Here is a 26212-nt window from a genome sequence, read left to right as displayed (position 1 = left end):
TTGAAGCCCATGCTTGACTTGATCCGAGTGACGCCTATCGGGAACGCGCGCCGAAGGAAACGCAGTGAGCGTCTTTGGGCACGTTAACGCCAGGCGTCATCTAAATCATGTCAAGCATGTGCTTCGACTTAAGTTGCATGTCTGCATACGGGGGTAAGAGGCATTGTAGGAATGCTTGTAGCTGGACTGGTAGCTGCATTGGTGAAAAGAAGTTTCCGGGGAGACGCAGAGAACTACCATACACCAGCTCTGCTGCTGAGCACTACAGGTTTGCGCAGAGGAAGGCTCATAAATCCAGGAGCAAAAGGGGCAAAGCGTCATCCCAGGCGGTGCAATTGAGGCTGGTGGCCAGTGCGGCCTTCATCCTGATCACGCACCGATCATCTCTTATAAACTCCCGAAGGCGAGCAAATATATTTGCGCAAAAATAATTTGCAAATATATTTAACACCGCATTCTCATCAGTCTTCGCAAAGGAAACTAATATATATATAATATCATATAGTATATAATATCGTATGATATATATAATGGTATGCAGATATATGGTGTGAATGATGGTATATATGATATACCACGATCTGTCTCAACTGGCCATTCCAGATTGCTTATGCCATCAGTCACATTTTCTGCACATAGCATCACCTTTATTGTTATCTTCTACAGGTACTGATGGAATGACCAGCAAACTGTCAAAAAACACTCGGCATGCTTCCTCGGTGTATCTCTTATTACTGTTCACACAATCGCTTTCGACAGGTAGCATACCCAGTAATCGGAAAGTGGGGAAGGACGTTCCGGTGTTCAAATAAAGTAACAAAAATCACCCCTTAATTACCGCCCCATCTCTTTAACAAGTGTGCCATGTAAAATTATAAAACATGTCATCTATTCTCACGTATAGATTTTTCTTGGCTCTATTAATTTTTGATCCTTCTTAACATGAATTCCATAAGAACCTATCCTGTGAAACAATTAGCTATTTTCGTTCATGACTTGCATCTCAACCTCGATTCTAACCTTCAAACTGATGCAATCTTCCTAGATTTCGCGAAAGCCTTCGACAAGGTTCCTCACAACTACTTGCTACTAGAGCTTTCTTGGTTAAACTTACATCCTAATATACTGCAGTGGAAAAAGGAATTTTTGGCTAACTGTACCCAATTTGTTCACATTAATAACCAAGCCTCTAGTTCTCTTCCAGTAACATCAGGTGTCCCCCAAAAGTCAGTCCTTGGTCCCCTTCCATCTTTAATACATATATATTAACGACCTACCAACGCATGTCTCCTGTGACATCCGTATTTTTGCAGATGACTGTGTCATCTATTGCATAGTCACTAGCCCCTCTGATCAACTAACTCTCCGAAGCTTAGTACCAAAGTTTAGTACTATGAGGCATTGGTTACACCAGTCCTGGTCACAATTTGTGTCCAGGACTGGTGTAACCAATGTCTCGTGGTACTAAACCCCGATAAACACAAACTCGTGTCATTTAAACAAAAATGTAATACTCTCTTGTTCACTTATACAATCTTGAATGTCAGGATAGAATTAACACAGTCTTATAAACACTTTGGCATAACATTGTCTAATGATCTAACCTGAAATGCGCATGTCACTAAAGTCATATCATATGCTAACAGAAGCACTGAATTCTTAAACGTCATCTACGTCTCGCACCGCCACACCTAAAATTGCTTGCCTACAAGTCACTCGTACTCTCTAAACTGGAATATGCCTCTGCCACCTGGAGCCCTAACCAAAAATGTCTTAACTGCTTAGAATCAATACAACCTCAAGCCACAGGATTAATTATTTCATGTTGTTCATATAATGCCAGTGTATCAACGCTAAAGAAAGCATGCGGGCTAACAACCCTCGCTTGTCGCCGTCGTGTCGCTAGTATGTACTTATTTCATAGGTTTTTTTACAGCTCAATGCATCATCCATGCGACATCAGTCCTCCGGCATGCATTTCACTTCCCATTGGTCATCCTCTTCAAGTCGCTCAATCACGTGTGCACACTACCACTTTTGCCTCCTAATTCTTTGCACAATCAGCCTCGGACTGGAATGGCCTTCCACACAACATTGCCGCAATCACCTGCCTATCCACATTCTAGAACTGTATAATTACCATACTTAACAGCGAGAAAATGTGTACTTAAACGTCTTTTCCTTGTGTATTTAATCTGTTTACATTTGTTACCCACTTCTTATGTAATACTCCCAATCCGGGGAGCCTTTAAGGTAATAAAGTGAAGTGAAGGTGGTCCATCTTTTTGAATAGATATCAGTATACAGTCCTTCACCGGCCAGGAAAACGGCTAGGCCACACAGATGGTCTCAGCAGATTGCCCCTAATGAACCAGCGCCAGGATGACCCTTCCCCAGCGGAGGGCATCATGCTTCTGGACGTACTTCCAGAATCTGTGACCCTTTTTCTTCCCCTCTTCCCCTTCCCTTACGTAGAGTAGCAGGCCAGATGCTCCATTATCCGGCCGACCTCTCTACATTTTCCATTCATTAAACTACCTCTCTCTCCAGTCCATGCAGATGACATGGCTAGGCACTCTGTCAAGGACGGCATCAAGTCCTGTGTCCTCAACTGGGTGTGGAGGTGGTGGTCGAGGTGCGCTGCCAGTTCCGAATCCACACAATTCGTGTGTAGGCAACACGAGCTGTCCACCCAATAGGGATGCTAACTGTGGGTTGACTGCGTGGCGCCGCCGCAGAAGCTACATTTCCGTGTCCTCCAAGCTCTGCACGCCGATCACCCAGGGCATGTATGGTGGCCTGCCATGGATGCAGCCATTGAGAAATGGGCCCGGCAGTAAACACGGCCAGCGATGCCCAGTGCACCGGTCCCCCCATGAGAGGTGACCTGGACTCCATGGTCATGCCTGCACATCGACTTTGCTGACCTATTTCGAGGGTAGAGCTTCTTGATTGTGGTGGACTCTTATTCCAAATGGCTCGAGGTCATGCCAATGCCATCAATGACACCGGGCGCCATAATTAGTACCTTACAAAGATTGTTCGCAACACATGGCCTGCCAGACACTCTTGTCTCTGACAATGGGCCACAATTTACATCCGCAGAGTTCCGAGGGTTCCTGGATGCCAACCTTATTTGCCAGGTGATCTCTGCACCATTCCATCTATCCATGAACGGGCAGGCTGAATGGATGGTATGGACCGCCAATGAGGCATTATTTCACATAATCCAAGGGAGCTGGGCACAGCGACTGGCAGACTTTACATCAGCATGTAACTCCGCACACTGCCACGGGATGCTCCCAACTAGAACTGCTGATCGGCTGCTGCTACCTACTATGTTTGACCACCTGCACCCAGAGTGGGGCCCTGACAAGTCCTTCTGGCTGACAGAAGCTGTGCTTATGCCATACATTTCCCAGCCCGAGGATCCTGTCTTTGCACAGAACTGCAGCCACAGCCTCCCATGGGTCTCTGCCATGATCTCCAGAGCCACAGAGCTTATGAGGTTGCTCTCCTGGACGGCCGCATGTGTCGCCAGCACGTGGACCAGCTACGTCATCGGTGCAGTAGTTCCATCAGGTTAGCAGAACCTGTACCAGCAGAGGGACAGCCTGCAGTCCAGCCTGTGCCGAGCTCTATGCTTGGCGGTGTGAGCAGCAGCAAGACATCAGAACACAGTGAACCTGAGAAGCAACCAGCAGTCAAGCTACCCTCAGACGAAATAGCAACACCCCAGATAGCACCAACAGAGCAAAGTGTAGAAACGCCAGGCCCTCACTGTTAGCAGCATTTCAGGAAAACACCCCAACACCTTAGGGACTTTGTGCTGGCGTTGACTGACTATTGAGTCTGAACTAAGGAGGAAAGGTTGTTGTGTATTGAACTTGGTCCCTGAGTTCAGCGCATAAGCTGGGCGTGGTCGGTGGAGCCTGATTATGGGGAGCGCCATCTCTCGGGTACAGAAGCATACATATATACACGTGTTAGCCTGTTTCCATCATGCCATGTTTGGTTGTTGTGATGGCAATAAAGTGATATTTCCAATGCTGCCTTGTGGTATTACCCGCGCAACATGACATTACATTTTGGCAGTCATGCTACAAATGCAATTCAACCGTTTGACCACTCGCGCTAACCGTGTCCACCAAGGGAAAGCCTGTGACAGCAATGTCTACAGTGGATGCACAGGGAGGCATACCCTGAAGAAGAGAAAGGGCAGGTTTAAGCTGATCAACTCATAATGCATAACAAACAACTTGTAACACATGGCGAACCCTGCAGTGTGAACATGCACATAAAAGGTACATAATGTACATTTGCTGAATTTTCCAATGCTTGTTTCAGGAATGTCTAATTACTGAAATCTTCTGAATGATTCCCAATTTGCCAAGCTTATTGGCACACTGAAATACAACACAGCACACAGCAGGATCGAGTCCTCATATAGGATTAAGACAAAGCACACACTGTGTTCTATTTGACAATATATTTGTGGTACATACATTCAGACATTGTCTTTTTCATCATGCTCAATTACAGCATGCTCAGAACAAACAACGGGCATACAAAATTTGTGTAACATCTGTAAGCCACTGATAGGCCTTCCCTCAATGGCGCAGTAACAATTTTCAGTTCATGTCCAGGGCACTAGGCCATTTGGGTTCTTTGGACAAGCTATCCCAAGTACTGCACGAATGATGGCAAGAGAACACAACATGCTCAACAACTGGGGAAGCAAGAAAGCACGTAAACAGCATGATCCATAAGCACAGCAGCTCAACATGATTGGGAGAGTTGGAAGGTATTCATGGTGATGCACGCACTAACATATCGTGGTCATCAGGAATGACTGAAGATGCACCTGGACTTTTTTAGTGTGCTGCAGATAAGCCATGGCCAAACAAACTGGACGGCAAACAGCTTTGGCTCTCAACAGACCAACAAGAGAGAAGCACAGTGAACATTAAAAGAGCACTACTTGCAAAAAGCTGCTTGTACGAGGCTCAACAATGCACTAGTATAGACAGCACATCCACGAAAGCATGTAGTGCACACCACAGCTGTGCTGCCATCGAACAAAATGCTGTGCAGCTGCACTGGTGATGAACAATGCAACAGTATACAATGCAGAGCCTTCAAGGCAAACACTATTTCTCGCTGAGTACAAAGCAAGCTGGTGCCAAGACAACATTTGTTCCTAATTCTAAGCACTCAAGTGTTCCTAGGAACATGAACAAAAAAAACTATGTGGGGATCCATTTGGTTTTGTTTTCTCATTCACTGTCACAGTACACAGCAATAGAACAATGAATCGAGCTCACCAAAATGAACAAACATAAAGTGGACTGTCCACATGCTCCATTCATCCTTGAAAGCGGTTTTTTATATCAACGCCTGAAAACAAACTGAGCTCATGCTGCTAAACTGCAAATAACATATATACAGGCTCTGTACATTATCGTTACTGACTGAATATTCTCAGGTCATACAAAAGTACAATCAGTGTGTATGATAGAGAAACTTAAATAAAATCTGTCATGACATCTCATGTTGCAATAACAGATGCGTTGTGGATGCTCCTTTTCTTTTTATCAACTTCCAGAGTGTACCACTCCTAATATGGATGCTCAGTACGAGATGGTCAATGAAGCACAACCTTTATGCACTATCAAGGAAGCCACTCACCCTTTCCGAAGCCTGTTGACAAATACAGGTTCTAGGATTCGGTGAAAATCAGCCTTTTGGAACAGTGTGCCAGTCAAATCAATCAAAGAGCAACAGTCACTGAAAGAAACATAACCAAGTTCACAAGCACCACTCGCATCACTGTGTTGCTGTAGATCACCATGAAAAGTCAATTGTGCGCTTGTATTGGTTGTAATGGAACATACACACAACAAACTGAAGTTCATCCCACAGAAAGTTCAACAACAAAACAGTCACAAGGCAAGTACTGCACCAGTCACATTACACAGCAAGTCTCAGTGCTTTAGATAAAAGGTCTCAGCAAATGAATAGTGCCCAAACCATATATAAGAACCCTAAAGTAGCAACTTAAGCAAACAAACAGCATAACTGCACAGCAGATATTGGCAGGTAAGTTATGTGTTTTCGGTATTTTGTGTAGTCTGTTTTCAGAAGCGGGCATGAATATCCCACCAAACCAGCAGACACCCAGAGTAAGCATATTTCTCAGAAAACAGCTATCACCTACAGGGCAGGTGAAGGATAGCAACATGCGGTCGACAAGAAATAACATGCCACATTACACTAGACTACATAAACTCACAATAATGCATAACCACAAACACTACACACACATGTCACCCTCAACTGTTCATCTAAGGGCACAAATGTCCATAGAGAGAACCTAGTTATTACGGGGCAGAAAGATGACAAAAACCGAGGAACCCCAACATCAGCTCAACTCAAGAAAGCTATTGCGTATCAGGAGACAGAAGGGCCACTGTGCCCCCTCTCTCGCATAGTGCCTGCAGTCATGCTTTATTGAGTTTCACTATTCACCCACTATACTTCGTGAACACCCGAGAATGCAGTGGCAAGTAGACCACTTGTACTATACATGTCCACCAGCCAATTATATTCGCTCATTCACGTGACATCATGGCAGAGGCAAACTTCAATACTGGTGGCCCTCATGAATTATGTTTTAGAACATGAATTCACAGAGGGTGTAGTGGGCATAGCTTGTACTGAACTTTCAAGTCGGCGCCAACTACTATAGGCCCTAAACAAGCCCTCTTCCATAAGCTCAATATATTTCAAATTCAAATGCATGCATTACACGCTTAAACTTACATACTAGTGCTTTGGAAAAGCCCAACATTGAACAAATGTAGACCGAGTATGTGGAGGCATATTTCATAGATTTCTGTCACTACTGTCTTATTGTACATGCAATACATTAAAAAAAAAAATGTGAACAAAGCACTGATTTGTAAGCGGTGTACAGAGATTCCTAAGGTCAGTGTTAGCACAAGTACTTTGCACGGTCTACTTCCAGCAGAACAAGTCTTCATGTGTCAGGGCAGAAAGGCAAGCTGCAGCAGCTGCTGGCTAGGGTGGCTTTCTAAATCGCATTCCCCAGAAGGCCATGCTTTTGTGTAGTGCAAGCAACTGAAGCGCACCATAGCCACTGTTTTTTAAACACCACCTATACTGTAAAGCTCTGGCGATATGTTTATGACCATTCGTCAAGGTGAAGCAGCATTGATTTAACAGCTCTAATTATTGAAAAAGCTTTGTGCCTGTATATTTAAGATTCAGTACTCCAGCAAAATAGCTGAGTGAAAACAAGCAAACTCAATGTTTGCTAACCCTCATGGACAACATTGGAAAAATAAAAGGCCTCAACAAAATGCAGGCTATGCTTCCGGCACTCTGCCTTGAGGTAGTGACTAGCCCTTAGGCTGCAGTGTGGAAAGTGCCACAGACACCTGTGGTCACCTCATCACAAGAGTACGAGGCATTTTCAGTGGTGACGGGACAGGACTGCCCCATCTTTTCCATCTTCTAAGGTGTTCGCTGCCCAAGTGGTGAAATTTTTTCAGAATTAGCCCGGCTTCCAGCATCAAGATACTATGCTTGCTACAAGCAGCAAAACCTGGTGCATAGGTCAAAGAGCTTTTGCTGGTTGTGATCAGGGTGTCAAACCTTAGAAAATACCAATTCAGTGTGGACTCAGGCTCAACGTGCTTTGATTTCGTTAAAGAATTCAGTTAGGTTCAAATAAATAAAATTTTGTAATGATTCGCAAACTGGTTCACGAACTGGTTTGGCACAGTAAACATTACCTTTTTCTATGATGGTGATACGTTAGAAAATGTCATATTAAGGCGTCTCTGCATGATGCATGCACAGGTTTTGTCAGGAGGTGGAAGGAATGGGCTCCCTGGCCCATGGATACAGTAGAAATCTACGAGGATGTTCGAATAGTGAAAATTTTCTAATTGAATTGAATATGAATATTTGAGGAAAGCGGCAATCGAATGGAATATTGTATACTCACAATTTCTAGAAAATGTGAAATGAAAAGTGTCACGAAGTCTTTTTGGCAACAAAAAGCTTCTTTACATTATTTGATACATGTGCACCAGATGTGATACAATACACACACATATAGGGCGCAATGACAATAAAAGCAATGAAAAAGAGGAAGGACATGTTGCAGATGCATTCAGTAGAGAGCAGTGCTCGTTGAAAGAGCCTAAAGGCACTACTACAACATTGCACATCATTTTAACGGAATCCAAATGTGCTGAAATGGGTCAAGTAATGAATTACTTTGTCCTAACTAAGGCAGCTAATTCATATGTTGTTTAACACGACACATGCTTACTCGATGGCTGTTTGTTGGCATGTCTCTGTTTGCATCAGTCTTTTTCCCTGTATACTGCAGAACTGTTGTTGTCCCTCATAGAATTCAAATGAAACGGTAAGAATTGGCTTTGAGGATGCAGCATTGATCCAGGCGTCAAGATGCTGACAACATGAAAAGCGGCTGCCTCGTCCTGTGCTGCATAAATTTGTCGTCTATACTTTTTGAATCTTTTTCTTTGTTAGAGAGATCATAACATTCAAATTGTATATAATAAATTACAACTCCAAACTTCTAGTCTGTAGCCTGTGTAGTGTAGGAATGAAAGAAACTAGCAATTGACATCTCGCTCAGTTTTCTGTTTTTTTTTTAAACTAAAGGAATGTGAAAACACTGACCTTTTTGAGTGATGAACAAGGACAGTTTGTGCTAAATATTGTGACATTCTTTTTTGCACAACTGTACGTCGCACAGTCTCATGCTGACTAAGCATGGACAAAAAAGTCCAAATCGCGCACACTGTGCCTCGGGAAAGACTTGTAAAATTTAAGGGTGTAGTAATCTGCTTGGAAATGCCAAATGCACATTGAACCATGGCATGCAATAAGCACTGCTGCACACTGAGACGGTGACTGCAATGATATGAGTGACCGCAGTGTTAATGTTACAAGAAGCCAGATGAGCTCGTTGGTTTTCTTATTTTCCCTTCTCGAGAATACCATCATTTTTATTCTCCGTGTATCCTGGCATGTGGGCTTTACAGTTTATGTAGTAATAGCAGCAAGCCTATAATGGCCAAATTAGGAGCTTCAACAGAAACAGTGATTCTGCGGACCACCTGAAACAATGTTTTGGCCGTGAGACAGAACTAGCATAGCCGTGTTTGGAAGTGCAAGTGTCTCTGCCTAGGTCTATTCATATTTTTGCACACAACGCAACTCAGGAGTCATAGAAACCTGCTAGTGGGACGTGCCGCCTGAAGAAGTAAATATTTCGAAGAATCGCTCATCTATTGAGCACCCACACATGACCTATGCCATTGAGCACCCTATATGCTTTAACTGGTTCAGCACGAAACTGTAACTGTTATTTTCTTTTGGTTCAGGTACGGTTTGGTTTTAGGCACTTTCTCAAAATATTGGTTTCGGTGAAGTTCTGGATAAAATTTCTGTTTGAGTGCAGTTTTTGGTTCAGGTTCCGTTTGACACTTTAGTTGTGATGTCATTTGAATGGCTAGCCGCACAAGTTGCCCCCAAGTTTGCATTACTCACTGGCCAAATGCATGCCCACTATTGTTACAATTCATTTCAGTAACACAATGTATGGCAGTTTTAAAATATTACGTCATCAGAAAATCGGGCTACCTCGGCGAGAACTATTTCTGCATTGCAATATGAAAATGTCCCAGGGACAATAATTGCGCTATAAAACCAGTAGTGAGTGTAGTCATGTGCAATGGGATCATTTCCATCAACACTACTGCAGTATAATTTAAAGGTCTTTGCAAGTGGTACTGCCACATTCCCACCATCATAAAATGGCAAGCTGCTGGGTGTTTTACAAAGTGCACAAAAAAACAGCCATATTCATTTGTTCACCCACTGCTAGGTTAACCACCAAAAGTTTAAGTTATGCAGGCAAGCTATCCTTAAAGTAGTGCCACTCATAGAGAATGGACTGCTCTGCTGGCAGTATTGCAAGCATGAGTGGTGGTCATCCAGGTGGCAAGGAGGAGCTACAAAACACAGAATGATTGACACTAGTTTTGAACATCTACTAGATTCTATTTTTTTAAGTACCTGTGTGCAGTGCTAGATCACATCACAATTTCAATACTATTGCTCTCAAAATCATCAGTTTAAGAATCAAAACCTGTATCAATACATATCATTTTGTATCATTCATGCAAACACAATATACAGCTTTTCCAGCCATGTTGAAAACATGTTCTAGTGGACGTGGAATTCTAGTGGTAACATTTCATTGCAAACAGCAAATTCCTCACATGTCATTCGCACTATAGTTTATATAACTACTTGAAAAATTTGACACCAAATCAGACATGCTGCTTTCCCAATATTAACCAGTGTCTGTGCTGGAGGTCCCCTTTAATGCATCCGACAATTGTAAGTCCATCAAACATTGCAGTGCAGCTTTGCAAAACTTCCTAGTCACAGATGAAGTGAAATGCAAAACACCTTCACGCATCTTGCAATAGCTGCCAATTCTGTGCAGACCTTTTCAAAGTCATTTGTTGCTTGCTCACAAAGCTTCAGGACTGGTTGGAAATCATTTGAGAAGACAGTTCTTGAAAGAAGGCCACAACTGCACCTGTTACGCTCTTTGTGCCCTTCATTACACCTGATTTAAGCCCGATTCACACAGCGGTCAAATGCCCATCCTGTCATCATCGTGGCACGCGCATCCATCACAAGGTAGCGTGTTTCCTTGCTGGTTTCTCCTCAAAAATGAAATGCCGGCGATTTTAAGAGCATTGACCAGCATCACTGGCGTGCCATTTTTGAGGAGAAACTAGTGAAGTGCTGCCTCATGAGGAATGCCATGACGAGACAGGAAGTTTGACATCTGTGTGAATTCAGCCTTACACGTGTGGCCTTTGTGGTCACTGTCAAGCTTAGTGGAGCCCATCTGCATTGAATATAAGTTGCATTTAGATGTGGAATAATTGCCATTGAGTTGCTCCAGGGCTCTCTGCCACTGTAGTGGCTTCCACAGTCACTAATAAGTTGAACAACAATAGCTATCTATGGTGCACACAGGAGATGGGCAGGAGGCTTCCAAAAGTAAAAAGCATTAATATTGATTTGTACTTATCCAAACAAAGTAGTAGGAGTGCATCACACAAGGCAAACAAAGGTGAGCAGCACACAAGGAAGCAGTTGTTGCAAAATCACATCAGTTTGCGCACAAGGCCTTGTGTGCAAGTCATCTTGAAAGTGAGAGAGAGAAAATAGAGACAAACACCTACAGCACACATGCTAGCAGACAGGAGAGCAACAAAGGACAGTCGGATGAGAAAGAAATCATTTAAGACTAGTGTCGTCCATGCTAGCTGGGGTGCTCCTTGCGGCTGCATCTATGGAATTAAATGCTGAAACGAAACGAAAAGGTCAGTGCTATAGATTTTCATTACATCTCTAAAAGCATTGCAACAAGATTACACAAGCAGTGTCTTTTTATTAGGAGCACAAAGTACTGAAACAATCGTTTTTTTTTTGTTTGTTACAATTATGTGAAGCAAACAGACAATGAAGTCAAGGAAAGCCTAGGGGAAATTTATTTTTAATTGGAATGTAGATATAAGAAAAATGGAAATGAAAGCGGACGAAAACAAAACTTCCCACATGTGGGAGCTAGACCCACAAACAGTAAAAACTTGTTAATTCGACCCTCGTTAATTCCAAAAAATTGGATAATTCGGACTCATCCTATGACCCTGCTAGGTGCAAGCATTATTTATTGCAACCAAACTCTCGTTAATTTGGACGTATTTGGCCACACATCGGTTAATTCGGACAACTCTCAGAGCACTGTGTAGCGCAAATAAGCAATAACGGTGCTAGCGTCCAACCAAAACGAAGCAGTGCAGTCCGCATCTTCCGCGTTGCCATTATCAGCAGAAATCATCAGCAGAAATCATATGTAAATGACAGCAACGCTGGAACACGACATGCCTATACGCTGGAACACGACGTGCCTATATGTGCCTTTAAAGCCCTTATTCTTGCACGGTCTTAAGTAGCACTAACTTGACGAAACACGTGCATTTCAGCCATGTGTCTTTAGAACTGCAAGGTTGCCATCTATGACCGTGTTGATAGTTACTGCAGTTTCACCTGCAGCGGGTGTGGCAAATAGTAGTTTCGTTCTCACTCAGTGCACGTGTCGGCTGCGCACCAAGTCAGGGTGTCTACCAAGTTGACATTGCCAAATTCCCTGACTTTTGACATAGTTGTTCTGCGGAAACCCGAAAGGTGGAGAGAAATAATTAAGGGAAAATGAGACACCCACCCAATCGTAGCAATTGCTGAACTTTCCAGGTTTCCTCTCAGAGCCTTTGCAAAATTCCCCGAGTGACACAGAACTTTATTTTATGTCAAGACAGGCTGACACCATATTGCCCGATGCTGTCACTCTCTAGTAAGCATGTCAAAAAATAAAAAAAAGACAACTTAATCCAGGTTGAATAATAAGGAGTAGTGTTTATTTTATTCAAAAAGGAAACAGAAGGGAAGGCTTATTAATATGCACAGTGAACAAAATATCTAAAATTATATATATATATATATATATATATATATATATATATATATATATATATATATATATATATATATATATATATATATAAATTATTATATAAAAATAAAGAAGGGTAAAGCCTACTGCAAATTGAGTCTAACATTCTCGAATATGAATAAAAAGGAGATGCATACAGGAGCAAATATTTTTGAATGTGAGCTATTTCTATCAACTGATAGCAAGCTCATTGGTATGAGGCCCAAACTTTGTCACAAGTTAGATTCTCTCCCAATAGCTGGTAAGTCATCCTCAACTGTCCTGTCCTGTCCTGAGCCCCCACACAATGTCTCAGTGTTGCGTTTCACAGCTTTGAAGAGATTATTTTGGTTTGGGTGAGAGACACCTGCATCTCGGCATCAGCCGATGCTTTGTTTTTTGAGCTCAAGTTCCTTCAAAGAAGCAGCGGCATGCTTCCCCTATCCTGGTCATTCCGAAACGCGTAGGTTCTTTCTGTTCTTGTCCTCCTTTCGCTGCACATTTGCCCCATGGACCACTTGAAGCATTCTTTTGTTCAGTTGTACAGTCAACATCCAATTTTTTGGGCTCTTTATTGGCCGCGAAAACGTCAGAAAAATCGGGCAGTTCTAAAAAAGTTTGGAGGACATTTAAGCTTCACCTTTAAGAGTAGAGCAATGAATAAAGAGAAAATTAGACATCCACTTGTTCGTAGCAATTGCTACGAAAGGGTGGATGTCCGATTTTTTAAAAATTCATTACTTCTCTTCACCTTGCGGGTTTCTGCAGAACTATTATGTCAAAGAGTAGAGAACAATAGCATTCAAACATCCCTAACTGCTTCTCACGCTTCCTGGAAACTGCAGCATATGTAAGCGTAATGTTTACTGGGAAACGCTCGCGGTGAATTCTATGCACGATGGCAGGCTTTCTGGTAGAAACGCAACCTCTTGACTGGGCGGCGATGTGACTGAGGCGAGTGCCACCTGGAAGCGTTTCAAGGAAACAGGCACACCGCTTCGTGGACTCCGATATATTAAAGCGCCGGCGCACACAGATAGCAGATGCCATGGCTGGTCTATGAATGGTAGAAACACTAGAAAAGAAGTTTGTTTGAGTTTTTGGGTTACAGAATTATGTTTTCTCGTATATTCGTTACAATCCGACGATACCATATCTTTAGGCTGTGTGTAAGTCATACTTTACGATTTTTCTACGTGTTTTAGCTTAAGAAATACAATCAGTTCAGTAATTTCCTTGCACCATGTGGAAGGCCTTGGTATAGTTGGTTAAAAAGTATTTTTGCCGAAATGATGTTCGACGATGGACGCGGTCACTGGATTTTCTGCTACACAAATCGCCACAGGCACACCTGATGAGGCCTGCTAGTACACTTATTAGGCATATCGGTGCTTGTACTGTGACAGGTGATGGCGGGTGAACGCGTGTATAATTAAGGAACACATACTGTGTCCTGTGACAATCGCCCCTTCTCACACTTATGCTTCACTGCAGTGAAGCATAAGTGTGAGCGTTCGTGTGAGTGAGTGGTTCCCTAAAGCTGACTTTAGGGAACCGGCATAATGCAATGCATTGTGCTTTCCGAGCTTCGAAGCCAGTCGCGAGGACCACAAAGGCGGAGACGGCGCCATTGCTAACAGTGGCAGATTCTTCCAATGAAAAGCACAGCACAGAATGGCTAGAAGCTTCACAGTGAACATTGAAGCAGCTAGGCCTAGCATTGCCATGGTGGTCGCTACAGCTGCCAGCGGATCTGCTTGCGAGAGCAGCAGTTCCAGGGGGCAAGACAGTCAAAATGGCGGCGGTGCTGGCTTTGGTTAATGTCGTTTTGGACCTGTGGTCGGATGGTGAAGCGTTCTAGCGTTTGAAATTTCAGATGTTCTTATACATTGCCTCTATGGGGTACATGGTGGTACCGCGAAGCTGTCCTAATGATCAGGCATCCGGAATATTGCTTGTTGAATGTACACTGGGAACTCATCCAGAGGACAACATGGCGTTGAAGACGATTCGTTACTATTCCTCTCCGTTACTCGAGCCAGCATTACCGCAACTTTCGTTCCCTTTCAATAAAATTACAGCTAATTTTCCCTGATAGAAGTACAAATTCCCTTTCCCTGAGTATTTCCAGACTATACAAATTCCCTGAGAATTCCCGGCACCCAGCAAACATAATTGACACCCAGCAAACAAATATCATGAGCCATTCCACTCTGTGAAGGTGGATGACCAGCAAAGCTGTGCAGCACGTGACAAAGAGGTGACACAGAATTTTGAACAAAGGTACACATTATCTTGAATGGTGGTCATTGTGACAACAGGAACGCACACACATTTAGTTGTATTAATCCACATCTATTCATGTTGACAGGCCACCATTGGAATCTGAACCTGGCAACGTTTAATGCTAGAATGTTATCTAGTGAGGCGAGTCTAGCAGTGCTATTGGAGGAATTAGAGGGCAGTAAACGGAATATAATAGGGCTCAGTGAAGCTAGGAGGACAAATGAAGCATATACAGTGCTAAAAAGCGGGCACATTCTGTGCTACCGGGGCTTAGCGGAGAGACGAGAACTAGGAGTCGGATTCCTGATAATTAAGGATATAGCTGGTAACATACAGGAGTTCTATAGCAATAATGAGAGGGTGGCAGGTCGTGTTGTGAAACCTAATAAGAGGTACAAATTGAAGGTCGTACAGGTCTACGCCCCTACATCCAGTTATGATGACCAGGAAATCGAAAGCTTCTATGAAGACAAGGAATCAGCAATGGGTAAAGTCAACCCAAAATACACTATACTGATGGGCGACTTCAATGCCAAGGTAGGCAAGAAGCAGGCTGGAGACAAGTCAGTGGGGGAATATGGCATAAGCACTAGGAAAAACAGGAGAGAGTTATTAGTAGACTTTGCAGAACAGAATAATATGCGCATAATGAATACCTTCTTCCGCAAGCGGGATAGCCGAAAGTGGGGGTGGAGGAGCCCAAATGACGCGACTAGAAATGAAATAGACTTTATACTCCGCGCTAACCCTGGCATCATACAAGATGTGGACGTGCTCGGCAATGTGCGCTGCAGTGACAACAGGATGGTAAGAACTCGAATTAGCCTAGGCTTAAGGAGGGAGTGGAAGAAACTGGTACATAAGAAGCCGATCAATGTGTTAGCGGTAAGAGAGAAAATAGAGGAATTCCGGATCAAGCTACAGAACAGGTATTCGGCTTTAACTCAGGAAGATGACCTTAGTGTTGAAACAATGAACGACAATCTTGTGGGCATCATAAAGGAGTGTGCAATAGAAGTCGGTGGTAAAACAGAAAGGATACCAGTAAGCTATCGCAGAAGACGAAAGATATGATCAAGAAACGCCAATGTATGAAAGCCTCTAACCCTACAGCTAGAATAGAACTGGCAGAACTTTCCAAGTTAATCAACAAGCGTAAGACAGCTGACATAAGGAAGTATAATATTGATAGATGTGAACATGCTCTCAAGAACGGAGGAAGTCTAAAAGCAGTGAAGAAGAAACTAGGAATTGGCAAGAATCAGATGTATGCGACAATATCAGATGAGACAAAGCTGGCAATATCATTACTATCATGGATGAGATAGTTCAAGTGGCTGAGAAGTTCTATAGAGATTTATACAGTACCAGTGGCACCCATGACGATAATTGAAGAGACAATAGTCTAGAGGAATTTGAAATCCCACAAGTAACACTGGAATAAGTAAAGAAAGCCTTGGGAGTTATGCAAAGGGGGAAGGCAGCTGGGGAGGATCAGGTAACAGCAGATTTGTTGAAGGATGGTGGGCAGATTGTTCTAGAGAAACTGGCCACCCTGTATACGCAATGCCTCATGACCTCGAGTGTACCGGAATCTTGGAAGAATGCTAACATGATCCTAATCCAAAAGGAAGATGATGCCAAAGACTTGAAAAATTATAGAATGATCAGCTTACTGTCCGTTCCGTACAAAATATTTACTAAGGGTAATCGCAAATAGAATCGGGAACACCTTAGACTTCTGTCAACCAAAGGACCAGGCAGGATTCCATAAAGGCTACTCAACAATAGACCATATTCACACTATCAATCAGGTGATTGAGAAATATGCAGATTATAACCAATTCTTATATCTAGCTTTCATTGATTACGAGAAAGCGTTTGATTGAGTCGAAACCTCAGCATTCATGGAGGCATTACGGAATCAGGGTGCAGACGAGCTGTATGTAAAAATACTCAAAGATATCTATAGCGGCTCGACAGCCACCGTAGTCCTCCACAAAGAAAGCAACAAAATCCCAATAAAGAAAGGCGTCAGACAGGGAGATACGATTTCTCCAATGCTATTCCCAGTGTGTTTACAGGAGGTATTCAGAGACCTGGATTGGGAAGAATTGGGGATAAGAGTTAATGGAGAATACCTTAGCAACTTGCGATTCGCTGATGATATTGCCTTGGTTAGTAATTCAAGGGACCAATTACAATGGATGCTCACTGACCTGGAGAGGCAAAGCAGAAGGGCGGGTCTAAAAATTAATCTGCAGAAAACTAAAGTAATGTTTAACAGTCTCGGAAGAGAACAGCAATTTACAATAGGTAGCGAGGCACTGGAAGTGGTAAGGGAATACATCTACTTAGGGCAGATAGTGACGGCGGATCCGGATCATGAGACGGAAATAATCAGAAGAATAAGAATGGGCTGGGGTGCGTTTGGCAGGCATTCTCAGATCATGAACAGCAGGTTGCCATTATCCCTCAAGAGAAAAGTCTATAATAGCTGTGTCTTACCAGTACTAACCTACGGGGCAGAAACCTGGAGGCTTACGAAAAGGGTTCTACTCAAATTGAGGACGACGCAACATGCTATGGAAAGAAGAATGATGGGTGTAATGTTAAGGGATAAGAAAAGAGAAGATTGGGTGAGGGAACAAACACGAGTTAATGACATCTTAGTTGAAATCAAGAAAAAGAAATGGGCATGGGCAGGACATATAATGCGGAGGGAAGATAACCGATGGTCATTAAGGGTTACGGACTGGATTCCAAGGGAAGGGAAGCGTAGCAGGGGGCGACAGAAAGTTAGGTGGGCGGATGACATTAAGAAGTTTGCAGGGACAACATGGCCACAATTAGTACACGACCGGGGTAGTTGGGAAAGTATGGGAAAGGCCTTTGCCCTGCAGTGGGCGCAACTAGGCTGATGATGATGATGATTCATGTTATACATTTGTTACATACATTCTTGTTTTTATTTCATGGTATACTGGGTCATGGAATTTCAGACTGAAATCACTGCACCAACTGGCAGTGGGCCAGTGCCGTCAGCGCCTTCGCAGAGGGAGGGGCACAGTATGGGTATGCTAGCATGATGAGCGGCATCGCAGCAAGCTGTGGAAGATGATGACGAAGAATGCACAAGCCGTGGCACGAGCGCGTTTGCATGGTTACACCGAGTGATGTCGACAAGCCAGCCGTGGTAGAAGACGACAACGAACGCGCTTTGTTGTTGACAGAGCAAAAAATGCATAGAACCCTAGCCATAAACAGCTTCGCTGTAAAATGGTGGCAGGTGTTACACTCTTGTAACACAAGAAGGTGAAAGCCTGCTGCACATTAGGTAACACACGAAGTTATACAATCGGGATTATACTTTTTTTTAAGACATTAAGTTGCACAATGGGGACTAGACTTCTTTTAAGACATAACAAGCTGCAATGGGAAGTACACGAGTGGCACTAAGGCAACCTCCTAACTAAGGCACAGCGGCACGTGCTTCTTCTGCAGTGGCATACTTGTGCGGCTGTCCTTGCAATCCACAACAGCGCACACGCTCCTCCATCGCTCGCTACCGCCACCGCTCCGACTGTAACGTCAATGTGCAGAATGCGTGCGCCCGCTTTTCTGTGCAACACACGGGGCGACCAATCAATAAACAATCAATAAACTTAAAACTTGGCAGACACTTGAGACTCCTCACGTGTGGGAATGCGAAAGCATTACACTGTTTGCATACCTCGGAATTGTCATCAACACGCTCATTTTATACACTCATGACGTGAAGTCATCTCCTCCACACCATCACGTGCACCGCCCAACGACGCATGCGCTAGTCAGCAAGATGGCTGCGACATGACGTGTACAATCAGGCACGCACTGGGCACATCTTTAGTAAGCCAGAACCATGGAGAAGTGAAGAATGCCAGCCCGATTGGTATCAACTTTGCATTATAGTTTAAGTTCTTTCAAGTTTTTGTTGGGATGGAAGATGTTGCTTTGTGTGACGTTTTCTTTGTATGCACTGCTCAGTGACCTGTCATTGGTAATGACCACATGGTGCTCATAATATTGTAAATAATTCCTGTACGTACATCATTTATTGTAATAAATACCATGTAAAAAAAAAAAGCAGCCATTGCTTGAGGGAAGCGTGCTCGTCTCGCACCCCGGAGGCTAAGGTTCAATTCTCACCCAGACCGAAATGCACAAACTTTTCTTTTCAAAGATAATTTACTTTGTTTACAGGAACCTCCCTGAGAAATGCGGCATCAACTCGACTATTTTTTGACGTGTTCTGACTCATTGTAGCGTTGGTCATTCATTGTCATGGCGCAGTTTCGCCAAGGGCACCGCCAACATAGACGCCTAAGGCTTTTGCCTCAACTGCATAGTCGCCATTCATAATCAAGTCGATAGCAACTGCAGTTTTGTTTGCAGCAGTTGCGGCAAGCAGTAGTTTCGCTTTGAAACTGTGCACATGCCGGCCGCTTGTGAAAATATAGTCGCAGTTTTGCCCGAAAGGTGAAGCATCGATTGCCATAGCAAGTTACTACACAGCTATAGAAAATAAGGATAGTAGTTTTGTCAGCATCATAAACTTGTAAACATTTGCTTACTAACTGAATTAAGAAGCATGGTGTCAGTGCGCAGAAGCAAATATGAACACACCACACTCGATGAGTGCGGACACTCGCTGCAAAACGCTGGATGCTGGTGCGAACAAGCACGGCAGCAGCAACGAGCGAAGTGAACTTCGTGTGGTATATCGATTCGACGCAAGAGCGGCGAGAACACAGCACACACAAAGGCATGAGCTGTCTGCCCTTTCAAGATACGGTGCCCATGATCGTGCAATGTATACACTTGGTGGTGGTGTTGAAGCCGCCCCCCCTCTTCCTCCCACGCTGCCTCCCCATGTCCTTCCATATATCTGGCGTGAGATTGAGGTGCGATCGTCAGTTACCCTTAAGCCGAGAAATGCACAGTTGCGACCGGAGCACAACCCCCTCCCCTGCCCTACCCCCATGGCTTTTTGTGCGACGGCAGACAGCGTGTTTGCTCTCCACTTTCTCTTTCACGCACGCCAGATTGAGCTGCGATCGCTGGCTTTTCTCGCGCTTTCACTCGCACATACATCATACGATGCATGGTGACGGTGTTATCACCCTTCAACTTTATACGGAACATTACAGCGATGGCAAAAATGCCCCTTGAGTGTCCACTTAATTGCTATAACAATAACAACTAAATAGTCGCTATTCAGAATCGCATTGACAGCGACCGTGGTTTCAGTAAACAGTTGCGAAACGAGGGAATAACAGCCTAGCCACTCTTCGCTCGCAGCTCCCACACAAGCGGAAAGGGGGGGTGGGGGTGGGGTGAAGGTGATGTAAGAAGGCAAGGAACGCTACCACTATAGGCACTGCTCACAGGATTAGTTTGGACCGGTGGCGCCTTCAGGTGGTAGCGTGGCATATGTAATGGCATGGGACAGCCGAGCCAGGCGCAATAGGCACTGCTGCCAGTTACATTAATTTAAAGGGGCCCTGAACCACCCCTCGGGCTTGGTGAAATAACATAGTACGCGGGTAGCATACGCTGTTGTGAACATCTCGGCCAAGTTCTGCTGTCATACACGATCCGGGGAGCTCGCAAGCGGAGTGCGAAGTCACCTTTTTCTCCATTGCTCTCGTTTAAAAAAATCCATGCTCCTCGCTCTTTTCTGTGTGCTCTATTTTGTCATAAAGCACACTAAAATACGCGGCTGCTATTGGTCGCTGCACTCGGCTACACCGCGGCCGCTGCAAGAGGCTGCCACGAGTCCAGTGGCTAAGCGCACTGCGGCTCTCCGAGCACAGCCGCGTTTGGCTTACGTTTAGCGCGGCACAGACACCAAATCGAAAATTTGAACTGCGCACCATGGTGACGTCTCCGCCATAGCCTTTGCAGTGCAAGGCATTGGAGGAGGAAGGGGAGCACAGCTGAGGCCGCGTTTGATTGCCGATAACTCTGCTTCTGCTGAACACATTGAAGTACCTTTTGCAGCAAAGTGGTTCTGAAATAGCCTATCTTCATTTCAAATGTCTTTCTCCACTTCGATAAAAAGTGGTTCAGGGCCTCTTTAATATGTTCCGTTGTTTCTTATGCTTTGCGTTGCTGATATACCATGTGAAACCAAATCTGATCAAATATGATGCGCTTTTCGATGCATGAACAGTCACTGAAATATGGCTGAAGCTGGTTATGCCATTAATTTCAATATTTTTAATTGCAGCCTCACCAGATGAAACGGCAGAAAGATTACGTATGTATGGCGTGTAGGCAACAGTACATATAGAATTTGGAAAGATTGGTTGCGCTTTGTAGACGATCACAAGAAAGAAGACAGACATTGTGATCGTCTACAAAGCACAAACAATCTTTCCAAATACAATGAACCAACTTGCTCAACAACGCATTCTGCTAAAGTACATATAGTGCTCAGCAATTGAAATGCAATACTTGAAGCACACGGTCAGCTGTGATTCTTGAACCGACTGAAAGTGCTAGGTGCATTGTGGTATACAGTGAATGTGAGAACCTTTGTGACGCATTGAGACTGCATTTGGTTCCATGACGATCACCTGTGGTGCAAAAAATGGCGGCATCTGGGGGCTCAGAGAATTGCGTTTCATCACTGAGCACTCCACATTTCTGATTCTGCTTTGTTATGACCTAGTTCTAACACTTATAAAGGAGCCGTTCATACGGAACAGCTTCATGTCTCATGTGAATTGCCTGTCTTCGTTTCTATAGGTGTAATGGCTCCAGAGCGTGGGTACCAAAGGCGAACACTCAGATTTGTATTCATCGTTTTGCTGTCTTATCAGTGTGCCAGTCTTTCTTTCAGGGTGCATTTTCCTTCCTTGCACTTTTGTTTTATGTCAAGACAGGCTCCCTGCATCATGTCACCCAATGGTGTCACTCTCTAGTAAGCAAGTAAAAAAAAAAAACAATCCTGTTTGAATAGTAAGGGGTAGTGTTATTTTATTCAAAAAAGAAAACAGAAGGGAGGGGTTATGTACAATGCACAGCAAATAAGATATCTTCGAAAGAAATAGTAAAACCCATTGCAAATTGAGTAGAACATTCTCAAATATGAATAAAAAAGAGATGCATACAGAATATTTTGTAATATGAGCTATTTCTATCAAATGACAGCAAGCTAAGTGGTTTGATGGTTGGTGCGTTGGTTAGTTTGAGTTTAATGGCACAAAGGCAACTAAGGCCATGCTGCGCCAGACACAAGACAAAATGAAATGAAACGTTAGAGTAGGTAAACCTGTATTGTATTATAGTTGGTGTAAATTACCCGTTTTTTCTAAAAAGTCGAACAGGTTAACAAATGGCACTAGGGGGTCATCTGCTAGTAATAGGGCAGGATGTAATGGAGTGTGAGAATTCTATAGGCTGCGTGAAAACCTCCGTCTCAGTGTGTCGGTGTGTGGACATGTTATTAGGATGTGCATGACTGTGAGAGGTTCAAGGCATGTTTCGCAGGTTGGCGGGTTTTCTTTTCAGAAGAGAAAATTGTGCGTCAAATGTGTGTGTCCAATTCGAAGTCGACACAAGATCACCTCGTAGAACCGTTGTTGGTGGCTGCATGATTTCCACTCGTCGATTACAGTTTTAATAAGAAGTAGCTTGTTTTATGTACAATGGTCCTATTCGTGTTGCCACTTTGATATTAAGGCCTTCTTAATGGCACGGATACTATCTTTATATGGAAGTGTTGTGTTTATTATGTCTTTGTGCGCTGCCACTGATGCGCATCTATCCGCTGCTTCGTTACCCGGTATACCAATATGGCTTGGTACCCAGCAAAAGCTAATTGACCTGCTGTATTTGTTTATTGTTATCATGTTTAAGATATCCCCTATCAGGGGTTCACATTCGGATTTCATGTGAAGAGCCTTCAGTGTGCTTAATGAATCTGTGTATATGATTGTGTTTTCGTGTTTTTCAGCGATTATCTTTTTACCCACAGTCCACAATGCATAGACTTCAGCTATGTAGACAAAGGCGTGCTGTGGCAAACGAATACTTCTTTCCCAATGTCCTGTTACGACCCCCACACCCACGTGTTCTTTTGTTTTAGAGCCATCAGTGTAAAATTCCTTGTAATTTTGATATTTGTCCTGTAGAGAGCGGAATTCTTGTTTAATGTGTTCGTGTAAGGTGTCTTTTTTCTTTAAATGTGTCAATGTCTAATAACATAACGCTGCGAAATCGTGCCAAGGGGGCAAACGCTGTGGTTTTCTCGCAACCTGAGGGACTTCGCGAGGAATGTTATAATCCCGAATATATTCCTCATATCGTAGGATAAGCGGCTTAATCATGTTTGGTTTGTTTGTATAGTGTAAGCGTGAGTTACACTGTGTAACAATGTTGAAGCATATGTGTTGTGGTGAGGACTGAATTCTTAGTACGTAAGAAAAAGTTAGTAGCACTCTGCGTTGCTGTAGAGGAGGTTCATTACAGTCAACATACAAACTCTGGACAGGCGATGTTCTGTAAGCACCGCTTGCCAGTCATAGTCCAAAGTTATGAACTGGATCAAGTCGTCGAACGTAAGATTGTCTGGCCGAACCGTATATGATGCTACCGTAATCTAATATGCTGCGCACCAAAGTACGGTAGATGCGTAGCAGGCATTTACGGTCAGAGCCCCAGCGCTTCCGGGACAGGACTTTGAGCACGTTAAGTGCATTGTTCGCTTTTATTTTATGGCTCTTTATGTGTGCCAGGAAGTTTAACTTTTTATCAAACAGAACACCCAGAAACTTGTGTTCTTGTTTTACTGGTAGTGTGGCTTTTTGTACCTTAAGGATGGTATCTGGTTGTAGGCCTCTTTTTTTGTGTAATGACAACACTAATCGTTTTTTCGCTTGAGAAACGAAAACCGTTTTCGGACGCCCACTGTGTTAGTTTGTTTAACGTAATTTGAATTTGCCGTTCGCAGGATGTCAGGTTGGATGCACGACACGCAATTTATAGATCATCCACATATAATGAATGCATTACAGAGGATGGAATTACCTTATTGATCGTGTTCATTTTCACCACAAACAATGTTGTGCTCAATACGCATCCTTGTGGCACACCATTTTCCTGGATGAATACACGTGACAGCGTCGTACCTAAATGCACCTGGAATGCTCGGTCCGACATGAAATCGGCTAGACATTTAAGCATTCTACCTTGGATTCCTAAATCTGCTAAGTCCCTTAAGGTACCAAACCTCATGTTGTCTCATAGGCCTTTTCTAAATCAAAGAAAACAGTGAGACAATATTGATTATAGACAATATTGATTGATTGATTATTGATTATAGCTGCATTTACCTAATAAAAATGTTTATTCTCTCTCTGTGTAGAAAGGTCGCATGTATCTCGTCTTCTAGTCGGACTAGGTGATCTGTTGTGGAGCAACCTTTCTTGTGTTTACACTGATGGTTATCTGGCATGTTCTCTGTTTCAAGGACGTATGTCAATCTTATGTTGATGATGGCTTCATAGCACTTTGCAAGACAACTTGTGAGTGCTATGGATCTATAGCTGGTTGCTGTTGTGGGAGGTTTTCCAGCTTTCAAGAAAGGGATAATGACGGCTTTCTTCCACTCTTTCGGCATTTTTCCCGTTTCCCAGATTATATTAAAAAAACTAAGCAAGGTTTCAACTGCATTAGCAGATAGATGAGTGAGCATCGCGTAATGTACTCTGTCTGGACCAGGTGCTGATTTTTTGTCAGTTGTCAGTACTCTACTGATTTTCGGTAGTGTTAAAGTCACATTATACAGTCTTTCTGAACTTCCTGTGGTCGGAAACTTTAGTTTTTCTATTACAGTGAAAGCTCGTTAATTCGAACTTCAATAATTCGAATTTATGGATAATTCGAACTGTACGATTTGGTCTGGCCAAGCTCCACAGAAGTCTATGTATAAAAAAGTCCGTTAATTCGAACGCGAGAAGGTTCCCTCACGGATAATTCGAACTACGCTCGCCTGGCACACGGCCAGAGAAGCGCGCCTACTGCCTACATACAAGGCTGTATTGCCTGCGAAACGGAGAGAACGGCGAGAGAAGGCAAAATCGGAAAAAAATATAACCGACGCGGGGTCAGCCAGAAGGCAGCGGCGGCTGCCGCCTCTCCGTTCTACCAGAGTCCTTCCATGAAAAAAAATGGAAGGACTCTGGTTCTACGTAACCTTCGGAGGTTCTTCGTAACCTTCGGGTAGACTTCTTGCCCGTTGCGAGTCTCGGAGGCTTTGCAAATCTTGTACAGCTGCTAATGTTGTGCGGAGATGGCACGGCAAGCTCCAAAACACAGCGAATCAAGTACGTCGCAGCTGCGCTTGCAATCAAGAACCAACGAATCAGGGCCTTCGCCACCTTCACATGTTCAGCGTCTTTGTCTCGGCAGTATTCATCGGTTGTGCACCTCTGTTTTCAGCTTAGGAGGTACCGGCCGTCGCGATTCATTGAGATGGTGTTCAGCCTCGGCTAACGTTCGTTTCGGTGGACATCGGTGGCGTGGCACAGTCGGACCCAGAGCTTCGACTTGAAGATGGCGTGTGCCCGCGGCACACGCCATCACTTTCTGACACGCCAAATTTCTGACATGCCCTACTGCTTCCAAATCGCAGTGTACTGTTGCCCTCCTTCACTTTCGTTAGTTCGAACTTTCGTTAATTCGAACTGAAGCGGCTTCCCCTTGCGATTCGAATTAACGAGCTTTTACTGTAATTGCTTATGTTTTAGAAATGCAGCTGAATAGTTTATCGAGCTTGATATATCACGGAAATGTTGCCCTAATATGTCTGCTTGTTCTTCTATATTTGCTTGCGTGCCCGGAGGTGATAGTATGGGGATAGTGTAAGAAGCGTAGTCGCCTCTAAACTTACGAACCTGATCCCACATTCGTTTGGATGTTATTGAGCTATTTATAGACGAGACATAATTTTTCCAGGATTGTCTTTTGGCTTGTCTGCGTGTGTACCTGGCTTTCGCTTTTTCTTTTTTGAAAGAGAGTAGATTATCTGGTGTTGGGTATCGCCGAAAGATACCCCACGCTTTGTTTTGTAGTTTTTTTGTTTGTGTGCATTCCTTTGTCCACCAGGGTTTCAGTTTTTTTTCTTAAGAAGCCAGAGGATTGCGGGATTGTCTGTTCTGCTGCAGCGAGTATGCAGGCGGTAATCTTCTCATTCATTTCGTCTATTGTTAGCTCATCTGATATGTTATCCAGAGTGGT

At 43.7% G+C, this 26212-nt stretch overlaps 1 protein-coding gene across 7 annotated transcripts in view; it reads right to left on the bottom strand.

Annotated features, from left to right (window-relative positions):
* Positions 1-4474: 4474 nt before the first annotated feature.
* The window catches only part of LOC135903419 (tyrosine-protein phosphatase non-receptor type 11-like), a 256113-nt gene continuing 234375 nt past the window's right edge, over positions 4475-26212 (bottom strand). For all 7 annotated transcript variants that reach the window (XM_065433750.1, XM_065433751.1, XM_065433748.1 and 4 more), the window contains one exon: positions 4475-11453. In XM_065433750.1, the coding sequence (XP_065289822.1) occupies positions 11386-11453 (68 nt within the window). In that variant the 3' untranslated portion in view covers positions 4475-11385. The remainder of the gene's footprint in view (positions 11454-26212) is intronic.

This window comes from Dermacentor albipictus, chromosome 2 (assembly GCF_038994185.2).
Source record: "Dermacentor albipictus isolate Rhodes 1998 colony chromosome 2, USDA_Dalb.pri_finalv2, whole genome shotgun sequence".
Classification (NCBI taxonomy): Eukaryota; Metazoa; Arthropoda; class Arachnida; order Ixodida; family Ixodidae; genus Dermacentor; species Dermacentor albipictus.
The sequence above is the reverse complement of the archived record's forward strand: the minus strand, read 5'-3'. Positions and strand labels throughout refer to the sequence as shown.